The sequence below is a fragment of the Taudactylus pleione genome, unplaced genomic scaffold, assembly GCF_031769625.1.
Source record: "Taudactylus pleione unplaced genomic scaffold, aTauple2 ptg000398l, whole genome shotgun sequence".
Lineage (NCBI taxonomy): Eukaryota > Metazoa > Chordata > Amphibia > Anura > Myobatrachidae > Taudactylus > Taudactylus pleione.
The window spans coordinates 1,365,240-1,380,210 of record NW_028284800.1 but is presented as its reverse complement, the minus strand read 5'-3'; the positions used below and the strand labels follow the sequence as shown (position 1 = coordinate 1,380,210).

General features: G+C 42.4%; 1 protein-coding gene across 1 annotated transcript in view; it reads right to left on the bottom strand.

Annotated features, from left to right (window-relative positions):
* The window catches only part of OXSR1 (oxidative stress responsive kinase 1), a 118,222-nt gene that overhangs the window by 33,651 nt on the left and 69,600 nt on the right, over nt 1–14,971 (bottom strand). Inside the window, exons 3-5 of the mRNA XM_088446426.1 lie at nt 12,520–12,628; nt 10,147–10,288; nt 1,410–1,465 (exon numbers count right to left, since the gene is read on the bottom strand). Of these exons, the coding sequence (XP_088302552.1) occupies nt 1,410–1,465; nt 10,147–10,288; nt 12,520–12,628 (307 nt within the window). The remainder of the gene's footprint in view (nt 1–1,409; nt 1,466–10,146; nt 10,289–12,519; nt 12,629–14,971) is intronic.

The window sequence follows — 14,971 nt, the reverse complement described above, 5'->3', positions numbered from 1 at the left end:
CCTATCCTCCTTCACCCCCATACTTACCTTCGGGATGCTGGCGTTCGTGATTCTGCTGTCGGGATTTCAGAGCCGGTATTTCGTCAGTCAGCATAGCGCACGCCGGTATCCTGACTACATCCCGAATGCTAGACATGCTTTAAGAGCTTCTGTTATATCAGATATTAATGCTTTGCTATAGGTCACGGGTAGCCAACCCTGGTCCTTGAAAGCTACCAACAGTACATGTTTTCCAGGTCTCCTCACAGAATCACAAGTGAAATAATTAACTTCACCTGTGGATCTGTTGAAATGTGACAGTTAGTAATGGCTACACCTCTGCACCAGCTAGATGGTTTGGAAAACGTGAACTGCTAGTAGCTCTCAAGGACCAGGTTGGCCACCCCTGCTATAGGTTATGTCATATTGGGCTCGATTCAATTGCCTGCGATGTAAATAGAGCCGGGAGATAGCTCCCGGAGCTATTCAATTATGCACTGTGTTTAGTCAGAGAATGCCCGTTCTCGCGACTAAACACCCTGTTTAAGGCGCGAGAACGGGCATTCCCCGACCTAACTTCCCGGCGCGATGCTATTTTCCAGGCGCGATGGGCAGAAAACAGCCTTGCGCTGGGACTTTTGTCGGATTTCTGCTCGCATCCCCGGAGTGGTGCGAGAAGAAATCCTTAGTTGGGGTTAGCTACGCGTTGTATTGAATAGCTCCGGGAGCTGATTCCCGGAGCTATTCACTTCGCGCAGAATAGAATCGAGCCTATAGAGTATTACCTGTCCTCTATTGCTTCTAATACAAACAGTATTTCTAGGAGTGGGGGGTGGGTAGGTTTGGAGGGGGGATTCAGTTCCTCAGGATGACAAGCAAATGCCCCGGAATGGTTGGACAAAGGCACCTCACAACCAGTATCGTCACTAATTTTCCTTTACATACCATAGTGGTGCGCAGTAATATTAGCGAAGATTGTATACCATAATTGATGGCAATGTGCTCAGTCTAACATGGCGGTGATGTCCGACAGCGCATTGCTATGAACAAAATTCCCCTCATAAGTGTCTAAAGCAGAGGTTCCCAAACGCGGTCCTTAAGACTCCCCAACAGTGCAGGTTTTAGAGATATCCATGGTTGAGCACAGGTGACTTAATTAGTACCTTAGTCAATTTGATTTAACCACCTGTGCTCAACCATGGATATCTCTAAAACGTGACCTGTTGGGGAGCCTTGAGGACCACGTTTGGGAACCTCTGGTCTAAAGCATTTGAAGATATCGAATAAATTCATTATTGTAAATATACATCTAAAATACACTATAAAAAATAAACTTTTTTAAATAAGCATAACATAAACATCAATAGAATGAATCTGATTATTGGATTTCATATAGATTGAACAGTCCTAAATACAGAAAACAACTTTACCTGCTATTTGTACAGAGCCATCTTCACCCAAAAGAATATTTCCAGCTTTTACATCTCTGCAGATAAAGACAGACCATGAAAAAATAGACATGAAAGATAAAAAGATTTAATAAAAATATATTAGAGATAGAGATATTTGAAGGATGGATGGAAATTACGATTGCCCATGTAACCTGGCTAGTGATGTCACTAGCTGGGAGTAAATAAGACAGGCTGTAATTTAATCTTTAGTTGTGCAGCCTATGATCCCTCTCCCTGGGCCTGATTCAGATCCGGACACAAAGTCTATGTTTCATACAAGTGCAGGGATTGTTAGCCATTGGCCATGCGCCCGAGCCCCAATGCGCACGCGCGGCGATTAATTAGCGATCATGTATCATGCAAAGTGAGTGACAAGTAGTCAACGTTTGGGGGAGGTAACAGGGGCTGACTAGGCAAACGCAGGCATGTCGGGGACGTTTAAACTCATAGGCGTGCATACATTAGCCATTGTGATCTCCTTCACAGTATGAGCTATCTGCGTGTCAGGAGAGCTGCAGTGCCTGAGGCAGGCCAGACATGACAGAAACTGCATGGCTACCTGATCTGCGTCGATGGTACCGATGTTTACGCTGTTGCATGTCATTGGACGGATATGAGAAGGCAGCAGTGGGCGTCCCTATGCTCGGGGAGGCGGCTTGAGACATTAGGATAATTTCGCTATTGTGATCAGAGAGAGATAGCAGTTGCGATGGCATTTGCGTTCAGAACACAATCAGGTCCTCTGTACTGTGGGTCGGATTCAGAGATGATTGGTAATGCAGCCGCACTCTCCAAAGTGATTGCGGGAATATTGAAATGGTGATCTTAGTCTTCCCCTTGTCCTGGTCGGTGCGATGGAGTGTACGAGCGTTGAGACGCCAACTTTCAGGCTGTGTGGTCTGTGTATTTGGGATGGAGATTGTAAACACACCAGCATCGATGCAACATTGGTTGCACCAACAACATTTGCGGTAGCCTAGGGTCTACTCTAGCTACTCTCCTCTAATCCAACTAAACGAGACCTCTGAAGCTGTGGATTTTCAATTGGGAACACAGCAGCGTTCCCAGACACACCCATGATACTCCCCTAACATACCCACGAAACAGCCCCTTTGGCAATAACTTTAGGTCACCTCCCAGTCTCCAGCCTGGAACACCAAGGGATTGCAAATCCCTTCTCACGCGCTAGCGATGCCGTACGCAATTGTGAAGGTCATCGGTCACTTGGTTTCGCAGTAAGGCATACCTGGACATTTTGCGCATGCGCAGTAGCAATACATCGCTACATTGCGTAATTATCTGCACTGCGTCTATCTCTCTGAACCAGGCCATGTGTGTACAAAATGAGACAACTTTAATTAATGACAGGACAGTTCCACCGAGTCTCCATACTATAAGGACAGATGGAAGGTATTTCTTTACATTGAGAAACTTTTAAATGATATATCCAATAGACACAGGTCTGTCTTCTGTTTTAAATAAGTAATGTTGGCCTATATAATATTGGCAATACCTGATGAGGAACTGTGCTTTTAAAAATCAAAACGCCACATCTCACGTCATATAATAAAGATATCAGGACATGCTATATTTAAAAAAATAGGAATAAAACCATTTCAATAATAATGTTAAATGAAAGTAACATACAAATAACACCTCACTAATCGAATGTACAAAAAAAAATATCTTACGATTAGAGCTGCAACTGTAACTAATTCAGATAAACTATAATTAGTAAGTGGAGCTTCAGAAAAATAAGAAATGTTCTTTGTATAAGGTGCGTCTCTCTGTATATAGAAGGAACTAATCAGTCCCAATAGCAGGTCTAGCCAGGAGTACTGAGTGGTAATAAAGCAGACTGTACCCGGACGCAGTTAGAGTGGATGTTTAGAGCCTGATGCAGAGGCGGTGCCAATGGTTGTGCAGTTGTCCAATTATTTTTTGTACTGCGCCTGCATCCCAGTCGCAAACTGCCCATGCACCCCTACGTTTACCACCAGGGAACGCAGAACGAATTCTGTTGCAAAGAGAGGAAATTTCGGTGGGTGTTCCTGGGAAGCAATAGGTGGGTGGCCAGTGAATACATCTTTTTTCACAGTTGCACTGGCGGCCATGTTTCGATGGGCAACCTGAGCAACCATAGGGCTGCTCTAATGTCCGATGGTGCGACCAATATTGCCACTTTTTACGCAAAGCGGCAGATTAGCACCACAGCCAGTGGGCGTTTGTACAAACTCCATCGGCTGTGGCAATGGCATAAAGTCACAGTCGGAGTTGCGGCTACTTTGGCATCCACCTATGAATCAGGCCCTTAGTTACCAGAATGACCTCCTGAAGAATGACACACTCCTCGGTCCGGGACATACAGTCATGCATAAATATTGGGACATTGACAGAATTTTCATATTTTGGCCTCTATTCACCACCACAATGGTTTGAAATGAAACAAACAAGATGTGCTTTAACTGCAGACTTTCAGATTTAATTTGAGGGTAATTACATCCAAATCAGGTCAACGGTGTAGGAATTACAACGGTTTCTATATGTGCCTCCCACTTTTTAAGGGGCCAAAAGTAATGGGACTATCAACTCAAAAGCTATTTCATGGACAGGTGTGGGCTATTCCCTCATTATTTCATTATCAATTAAGCAGGTAAAAAGGTCTGGAGTTGATTCTAGGTGTGACATTTGCATTTGGAATCAGTTGCTGTTGACTCTCAATATGAGATCCAAAGAGCTGTCACTATCAGTGAAGCAAGCCATCATTAGGCTGAAAAATCAAAACAAACCCATCAGAGAGATAGCAAAAACATTAGGTGTGGCCAAATCAACTGTTTGGAACATTATTAAAAAGAAAGAATGCACCGGAGAGCTCAGCAACACCAAAAGACACGGAAGACCACAGAAAACAACTGTGGTGGATGACAGAATAATTATTTCCCTGGTGAAGAAAAACCCCTTCACGACAGTTGGCCAAATCAAGAACACTCCCCAGGAGGTAGGTGTATATGTGTCAAAGTCAACAATAAAGAGAAGACTTCACAAGAGTGAGTATAGAGGGTTCACCACAAGATGTAAACTATCGGTGAGCCTCAAAAACAGGAAGACCAGGTTAGAGTTTGCCAAACAACATCTAAAAAAGCCATTACAGTTCTTGAACAACATCCTATGGACAGATGAGACAAAGATCAACTTGTACCAGAGTGATGGGAATAGAAGAGTATGGAGAAGGAAAGGAACTGCTCATGATCCAAAACATACCACCTCATCAGTGAAGCATGGTGGTGGTAGTGTCATGGTGTGGGCATATATGGCTGCCAATGGAACTGGTTCCCTTGTATTTATTGATGATGTGACTGCTGACAAAAGCAGCAGAATGAATTCCGAAGTGTTTCGGGCAACATTATATGCTCATATTCAGTCAAATGCTTCAGAACTCATTGGACGGCGCTTCACAGTGCAGATGGACAATGACCCGAAGCATACTGCAAAAGCAACCAAAGAGTTTTTTAAGGCTAAAAAGTGGAATGTTATGCAATGGCCAAGTCAATCCCCTGACCTGAATCCGATTGAGCATGCATTTCACTTGATGAAGACAAAACTGAAGGGAAAATGCCCCAAGAACAAGCAGGAACTGAAGACATTTGCAGTAGAGGCCTGGCAGAGCATCACCAGGGATGAAACCCAGCGTCTGGTGATGTCTATGCGTTCCAGACTTCAGGCTGTAATTGCCTGCAAAGGATTTACAACAAAGTATTAAAAAGTGAAAGCTAGATTTAGGATTGTTTAGTTTGTCCCATTACTTTTGGCCCCTTAAAAGTGGGAGGCACATATAGAAACCGTTGTAATTCCTACACCGTTCACCTGATTTGGATGTAATTACCCTCAAATTAAATCTGAAAGTCTGCAGTTAAAGCACATCTTGTTTGTTTCATTTCAAAGCTATTGTGGTGGTGAATAGAGGCCAAAATATGAAAATTCTGTCAATGCCCCAATATTTATGCACCTGACTGTACATGGTGGTAGCCACCTGACCCAGTGCTGCTCAGTGGATGTAAAAGCTGCTAAGACCGCAGCATGTATCAAAAAGCCCCAACCACGTCTCTCTAGTGGAGAGCTCCGGCTGCGGGGGGTGAATACACACAGGGGTAATGGGATGCTCCTGTACCAATCAAAAACAGCCTTACACTCCAGCTGCAGCAATGGTGTGTAAAAGTCCCCAGCAGCAATACTCAGTCCAGAAAGGGCAACCAAACAACTGCAGCAGTAAGTGATCATACAATCAGTAAGCAAAGTGCCCAGGTAATAATCCCTCTGACTCTCTGTGGGCAGTCAGCCAGCCGCTTGGCCGTGATGGCTCCTCCAGAACAGCACATCACGGCCAGCAACAGTGTTAGTTTTTCCTCGCACTCCAAAAAAATGCACAGTACTCAGCCTACCGTAATTGAGCAGCACATCGGCCCCTCTATGTCTCTCTAACAAATCTTGTATGTACGCAAAGTACAATTCTTTCATACTCCGCAATAACTTTACTGACCCTGCAAGGCTTATTGTTCCTATCCAGAAGAAAAAACTATTTTCTCCCAAAGGTTTAAAAATAAATAAAAAAACCAACAAAAATAACCCTCACAATTAAAAGATTTCAAGCTCCACACATAATAGAACAATGTAATTGCTCCAGCTCTCATGTGGGGTGTATCTGAAGGAGCTTTCACAGACCCACAAATCACAGTTCAGGTGTGTCAGACACAATACATTTATTTGAATGGAACGGAAGAATAAAAGAAGATACTGCACAGGTTAGGACGGATTCATCTCTCAGGTTTCAGGAGACTTTATTCGATAAATGGAGATATTAGTCACATGCCAAAGAGGATATGACAGGACTGAGCGACTAAAGGTGTCCACTGATAGGGCGATCGGGCCACTTGGACCAGTCATGTGCAGGGAGATCTGAGAGATTTGGCATTCTGGGCCATGGAAGGCACAATGTGCGGGGTGCAACAATGATAGCAGCCCAAATAATAATGGCAAAACTGAGAATTTGTTCATACTGATCCACAGATAATTTGCAGTCTTTTCACCCCGAGTAACAAAAAAACCCCCAATAAAATAATTTATACAGATGTGTCCTTATACACCAGGGTTAAATTTACTAAAGACTGATTTAGATCGATTTAAATCAGACGGGCTTTCAGAATGCAATACCACCATATCATTCAATTGCAGTCGAAACCCTATGGATGATAAATATACAGATTTTGTGTTCAGGAAGCCCTTCGATGTTGATTGATTAAGATATATTCTAAAATCGATCCTTAGTATATTTACCCCCTAAGCATCAATACGCCACTCAGTGCGAAATGCCTGTCACAAGTGAGCTGTGCAACTCTGTTTTTCATTCATTCATTCATCTTCGTTGCAATGCGATGTGACGTGACACTAGACTGCACTGATTAATATGATACGCAACTTAGATGCATTTTCGGGTGAAAAAGATGCTGTGCGAGACTTGGCACTGCGAGGAGCTGTTTGATGTGACTGCGGCAATAGTATATGAGGACACATATGTGATATCAGAAGATTAAAGTGACCTACCTACTACAGAGAGAGGAAGGATGCAGCCATTTTGTGAGCTGAACCAATGACATCATTAGTTTGTAGTGAATTGATAGGCAACACTGTCATAATTAATGGTTTACCTAGCAAATATGTTTGTCTTCACGGTGTGCAGTGCTAGGACCACTATATACAGTAGGTGCTGATCATATCAGATTGACACTAAACATTGTTGGAGACCACGTTTAGCCCCCACTTTTACTTCGCGGATCTCTCTCTCCTTGTATCCCAGGGAAAGTGGTCTGAAAAATTCTGCATACACAGCTATATTAAATAAGAAGTTCCCAAAATCTGCCATTACAGTCCTGGTTTTAAGGCTATCTATGCTTGAGTCCAGATGGTTAAATCAAATTGACTGAGGTACTAATTAAAATCACCTATGCTCAAGTATGGATATCTTTAAAACATGGGCCCGTAATTCAATTTGAGGCGAAAAGTCCAGACTTTTCACCTGCTGGACTTTTCGGCTGTTTTCCAGGCAGAAAAGCATCGCGCGAGTGCCTGCTAATCCCTGTATTCAATTCCAAAGTAGGCGAAATCGGGAACCGGCTAAACTTGGACCGGCGAAAAAAAAACGGGAATTTTCGGGAAATAATTGTAGGACCCGCCCTAAATATGTCCAGACCTGGGGGATCACTATGGGTACTCCCATTTTTGCCTGCAGAAAAAAAGTCTGGTTTTTAAATAGCCGCGGCAGGTGTTTTGTTCCCGACATTGAAGAAGTGATGCAGAAGAGCACTTAGCTTATTTTTTCATTTTTAAAAGTGTTCCCTTCAAATTCGGGGTACATGAAAATGGGTACTAGCATATTTTTAAGTCCCTAAGCTAATTTTTTAAAAAATTCTGCAAACATGCACCTGCCGCTAATAGCCTAGAAAACACCTGCCACATACTTACAGAATACCCCTGAACCTATTTCGCTATTTTTAAACACTGTTTCCCTTTTTTTTTTTTCTCCCCAAAACTTTAAATAATTTTTTTGGGGTGTCCCAATTTTTTTTTTTTTTTTTTTTTTACTTTGTTTGCAATTTTATTTTAAGGGGGCATTCCCAGGGGTGCAGGCTATTTTTTTTTAAGCCTGCACCCCTAAACCCCATTTCTGCATTTTTTTTTCGCCTGCTAAAGGCTGGCGAAAAGTTATCCCCATTTTTTTACATTTACTTTTCGCACCGGCGAATGTAATTGAATACAGGGATATTTCAAATAGGTGAAAATGATGTCATCGGCGATAAATTATCGCCGATTCCGACTCATATGTAATACGGCCAATGGACTGTAATGGCAGAGTTTGGAAACCTCTGGCCTATATAAAATAAAATTAATATAATTAATTGCAAAGTACATGCTTCGAGGGGTTCAACCACCAAGGTGCATAAGCCAAAATGTACGGCCAGTAATAACTCTATAAACAACTCTCTCCTTTATGGTCGATACTGTAATTGTTATTACAAAATGTTCTCAGAAATAACCATTTTCCTGTGTTTTCCATGGCAACCAGGTATATATTCTATTAGAACAGCCAGCGTGGAAGTGAGGAGATGCATGTTTTACAGTTGTCGCATTCACAGCCAAGGCAGAGAGGCGTTCCTTACGTTTACTGATGTCATTCATTCCTTTCACTACAACAAGGTAACAGTGATTCCACCTAAAAGCGTACACATATATTTCCACCAGCAGAAATCTCCCAGACGCAGGCTGTAGAGGTGTTCTGCAGCACTTACACAGTAATTATGTGTTGAGAGTACACAAATACACCAATTCATGGCTCTATTCTGAGAAATATAGGTGGTCGTACTCACTGGGAACCGTACTTAATACTCATATTAACAGCAAGATCTTTTCCTTAAACTGCCCCCCATGTCTTCAGCAATGCCCCCAATACACAAAACAGCTGAACTCATCAAATAATAGCAAACATTAGTGCCTATATGTAAACCAATTCAAACTATAATTACTCCCAATTGATGTGCTACATATTCAGAGTGTGTGACTATGGACATCTATAGTGAAACAGGGGGGCTTCAGATAGAGAAAAAACACCACCTGACACCTGTCCATTGACAACACACCCTACACTAGCTGCAAACCTGGTTTCATATTATAGACCATGCAATGTGCAAGCCCAGTAATGGTGGTTTAACAGCAATATACAGAATTAAAGAAATGAATGCACTTTTTCAATCCCCCATAACAGTCACGTGTCCTGAACCCACCAACCACTGGAGCTAGACGGGCAATGAGGCTGGTGTCACATCTGATGGGAGTAGATTGCTACAAAAGTTTTTTCCAATTTATAGAGGTTAAGCAATCTGCAAGAGCTTACGTGGTTCTCGTAGGTGGGTAAGAGTAATGTGGGTAAGTGATTAGGGCCTCCAGGCAAAGGAACGCAGACAATCAGACAAGTGTAAGATTTCTCCCCAAAACATTTGCAGTTCCTCTTTAAAGAGAGGTGTTAAATTTTTACTCACTCCATGCTACTTATGGACACACAGTCAATATCCCTTTAGATTGGATCCTTCACTGTTACCAAGTTACAGCCCGTCAATATGTATATAGTGCAGGGGGGTTACCAGAGATATTTTTCAGTTCGAATCATGTAGTGTGCGGAAGCTGAACTGCAACCTTAGTGGACGGAGGGAGGAAATCAATATAAAGTCTCCCATGTGGCAAAGAAACAAGTAACTTACTTTTCTCTTCCTAAAGCCACTACTACCCAGTCAATTGTAAAAAGGAAAGCCAGCTTGTCCTTAATTATGATAGGGAAGAGGGGCATCCACTTGGTGCCAGAGCTGGAACATTGTCTGCTAGCTGCCACACACACTGCCAGCTGTTCCACTTATTCTAAATGCCACCATCCTGACTGCTTTTACTGCTAGAAAGGGTTGTGGCTATGGTTCTCTTCTCTCCTGAGGTCAGCACATGTCAGTGGCTGGCTGCATTATGGTAACGTGTTACAGGGAAAGGGAGACTGGAAAGACAGTGTGCATAAAGGAGCAGGGGGTGTCCAAAGAGATCACAATTCAGCAGTCAAACAGGACAAAGCTTTATTCAGCCAACATTCCTGGTTGCTGCGTATATACAAAACAATAGTACCTACCTATGGATCTGCCCGTTTTTATGCAGGTATTCAAGTCCTTCCAGAACTTCTTTCAGCATGGTGGCAATGCTCGGCTCATCCAATACCCCATTCTTATGCTCTCCTTTTGCTACTATATGTTTGATGATATCCAAGACGGAGCCTACAAAGTCAGGAAAATTCTGTTGGTGTACAGGGATGATCATATACCTACAACAATTTACTGCACCAACTGTAATTAAAAGAAGTTATTGAAAACTTTATAGAATTTATGTATGGGCCGCAAAGCTCATCCACCACTAAACGTATGCGTTTCACAGACTGCCTATGCGGTGTACTCAGCTGGTGACACTTCCAGAGAGATTCAACAGTGCAAAAGTGGCCAGTTTCTCAACAAGCCTCCTAATCCCTATAGCATTGCCTCTGGCCAAAAAGCCAGCTATGGGCCTAAGAACATCCTTCAATTTGCTTTTTTTAAATTTAGGGCAGCATAGACTGTGTAATGGTTAGCATTACTGCCGCACAGCACTGAGGTCATGGGTTCGATTCCCACAACGGGAGTTGTGGAGTTTGTATACTCTCCCTGTGCTTGCGTGGGTTTCCTCCGGGTACTCCGGTTTCCTCCCACACTCCAAAAATATACTGGTAGGTTAATTGGCTCCCAACATAAAAATTAACCCTAGTGTGTATGTGATAAGGAACATAGATTGTAAGCTACACTGGGGCAGGGACTGATATGAATGGCCAAATATTCCCTGTAAAGCGATGCGGAATACGTGTGCGCTATATAAATAACTGGTAATAATAATAATAATTTTCTGTAAAAACAAAAAACTATTATAATTACATAACAATCAAAATATGTATCTAATTTCAAATTAACATCCCAGTTGTCACAGATGCCCCAACTCTCCACAACCAGTGCACGTCTTTTCCCACGACCTGAAATTTTAATATACTCCAGCTATAACCTATTGTTTTGGAACACTTTCGATGAAAGAATTGTAACCTGGGTAGTCTATGGAACCTAATGTCCTGCGAGTGTATCATCTTTGACATAGAAAGAGAGAACCCTCCCCAATTGCTATTGGGACTGGTGATAGGTGTGATATGAGCAATGGCCTAATACTCTAATGGACCATACACATGTTCAGATCAGACAATTATCAGATATCATTGTCTGATCGACCAGCATGTGCTGGATGATCGTTATTGAACATCCAGCACATGCTTCATTCCCCCAACAACTAGAACAACCCTCGATCAACGATATATCAATGATCGATGGTCCCTATAGTAACCAGGCTAACCTGGTCGATATTGACTAGGCTGGCCTGCATGTACAGGCGATGGCCGATATCGCCCACCCGTGCCTGCACATTGTTTGTTTGAGGGGGCAAAAAAAGTTGATTGAAACGATCAAACTATATCGTTATTGTTTAAATTGACCAAGAAATCTGACCGTGAGTATGCACCATTAGACAGGCTGAACCAACAATTCTATCCTTTCTGGAACAGCTCTCATGTGACCGATTGTCAGAATCCATGCTCCATGTAGTTTTATTTTCACATTTAGTGCTTTGTTAAACCAATGTTCCAGTTAGGTGAAAGACTAAGTCTATTTAAAATGTAAGCTCTTTGGAGTAGGAACATCTCCCCAACAAGCTTTTTTCTTGCTAATTTTTTTTTAGCACTTTTTTGTTTCATTTATTTTACCCAGTTCGCTATGAAAATAACTGGTATACCTAGTTACCTTATAATAACTTTTACATACATATGTACATCGTTTAAATACCATGCAAAAATAAAACCTTATACAGAATCTTGAATAAAGAACAGATACTGAGCAATACATTTAGCATGGTAAACAGGAGACTTGATATCAATCATCAAACTTCAAAACCGGGAGTGTGGGGGTCGAGTTCTATTGGCACCTGTGCACAGTACCTGTTGTACAGTCGATCTGCAGATATATCTATTAGCTGTGTACCCAGCTTTAGCCTCCACTGCTTGTACAGGGGGCTGGACATTGTCCTCTGAAGGAGATTGCAACTAGAGGTATTTATAGAAACATCTGGGTTCCAAAGCAAGATTTTGAAAGGGCCTAGAAAGTTTCTAGGGTCACTCTCCATTCACGTTAAGTACCTGGGAGGACAGGCCTCCTCTGCGAAGCTGCATACTTGCGGCTCAGTAGGGAAGGGCACAGGCTGAATGCCCTTCTCCACAGAGCAGAATGTATGGTTGGAGCTGGCCCGCACAGCAATTTGGGGTTTCAAAATCGCTTGCAATGCCGGGAACTTATTAGGCTCCCTTCTGAACGCAGAGGTGATCAGGGCACCAGAGCATCATGGATATATGGGATTTCCAAGCTATTAAGACCACATTATTTCTCACCTCCACTCATCAACTTCATTACTAGCCAGAGCTCATCCTTAACCACAAACGAGGTATAGTAAGACACAATGTTGGGGTGATGACACTGGCTCATCGCCTGGATTTCTTTCTGAGAAGAGAAAAAGCAAAGTAAAAAAATAGGCAAATAAAACCTATAGGCCAGGAAATAAGTGGAGCTATAAATTAACTAAATGGCACATTTGAAGAGAGACACTTTAATAACCTAGAGCTAAATCACACAAAAATTCTAGGATTAAAAGATCAGTCATGTCGTACCTCACAAAACAAAGCCGACACTTTAAAAGAGACTGACAGCATAAAATAAATGAGCGCGCCAGTATCGATCGGCCGAAGAACTGTGATCATTTGTCCGATGCTGCTAATACAGAAGTGTTGTCAAAATGACAGTGTGGTATCATAAAACCATGGAGTACATATCACAGCTGCTACAGGTTATTATAGTCTGAACGTAAATAAAGTCAATTGATCATAAGTGTCTCTGCTGCAGACAGGCACTGCTGTGCGCAGTATAGGTTGGCAGTGGGAACTTATCAGTAGGAAAACCAGGCAATTTCTAGGATAACTCACCGTAATACCATATTTTCCTGTAGTATCCACTCTCGTGGTTTGGCTTGTAACACTATAAAGTCCAACCACTACTACAGTACACAATACAGCACAATCTATGTACAGAACTTAATAATTTCACTTGGGTTCAAGGTGATTTTAAACTTGGACATTGAGCAGACAAAAATAATAAAATAGAGAAACTGTTCATGTGTAAGTGGTTTTATGACATGAAAGGCAAATTAACCCACTGCATATTGCTGTAACATATGAAACATAAGGTGGCTACAGTGTTTCCCCGATAATAAGACACTGTCTTATTTATTTTTTTGTTCAAAAAAACACTATAGGGCTTATTTTCGGGGTAGGTCTTATTTTAATTAACATTGAAGCAGTGACCCTTATGCAGGCTCCCTTGTAGGAGCCTGCATAGGGGGCTCCTACAAGGGAGCCTGCATAAGCCTTATGCCCCCTTGCAGGCCCCTTGTAGAAGGGCCCCTTTTGCAGGCCCCCCCTTGCAGAAGTGCCCCTTATGCAGGCCCCCCCCCTGTAGCAGTGTTCCTTATGCAGCCTCCCTTGTACGGTAACAGTGCCGCTTATGCAGGTCCCCCTGGTAGCAGTGTCCCTTATTGCAGTACAAGCCCTCCTGTAATTGATCCCCCACCCACCAGTACAGTACGGTACTTACCTGAGTCGCCGCCGTCCGGGATGTCCCTCTCACTTGCGCGCTGACTGGATCTAACATGATCCAGCAGGCGCGGCCACACAGGATCCTCAGCGTACGGGCGACGTCATGATGTCACCCGCGCACTGCATGACTAAGAACGCTGGCGTCTGAAGCGTTCCCAGCTCGAAATGGGATTTTGGTAGGTCTTATTTTCGGGGTAGGGATTAATTTGGACCGGGTTACAAAAGTAAGAGTAGGGCTTATTTTCGGGGTAGGTCTTATTATCAGGGAAACACGGTATTAGCACTGTATACCTACAGATTGTATAATATGAAACTAAACCTATAATAAAATTTTATAATAAATCATAGTATATTCAAAGAATATGTTAAAACTTTCTAACATGCATAGGAATTCTGGCACATAGAAAATATATACCTGCCCATAACATATAACTCTATATGGCTTGATTGAAAAAAGCAAGAGCTATTTATTCGCTGCTGCAATTCATAAAGGCTTAAAAAACACAGAAATCCGTGGGATACTTAATGAATAAAAAATCCAGTTAATAATAAATAGAAGACAAATATGATATAATGCCAAATAGATGATTAAGTAATCGATGTAACAATAGCTGTTAAAAAGTCTCGGTTCAAGTAGCAGATGGCACTTCGTAATAATTAGTCACTGGCCTCAATATAATGGTCCGGAATAATATCCAGCAAGTTGTTACCAAATTTATTTTTGGCCACAGTCATGTCCCGATGAATATGCAGAGAGGGGCTGCACTGGTGTGTTGGTGGCTGAAGCGTAGAGTGGAAAAAGTAAAAGGTGCTGGTCCGGAAGGCAGGAAAGGTCCCAGTAGTATAATAGTCAGTGCCTTTGGGGTGCTAAACGCGTTTCCCTGTGGAATAACCCACAGCTTCCTCAGTAGCAGATGCTACGGAGGAAGTATTTTGCTGACTGAAAACATTCAGAAAAAATGCAGCCTATCAATTCACTAGGAACATATTACGTCACAGAGGCAGCCATTTTGTACTGCCTCAGTGATGTCTCTGCTTTCCAGTGATCTGATATTCTGCAGTCTCAGGGATATTGTTTCAAGCAGCATAAAGTCTGTCTCAAATCTGTGTAGGTACTATAAAGAGTCCCTTCAGTGCAAATACAATGGACCTTCCTGCTCTACAGAGAAAACAAAGGAGAAAAAAAAAATTGGGA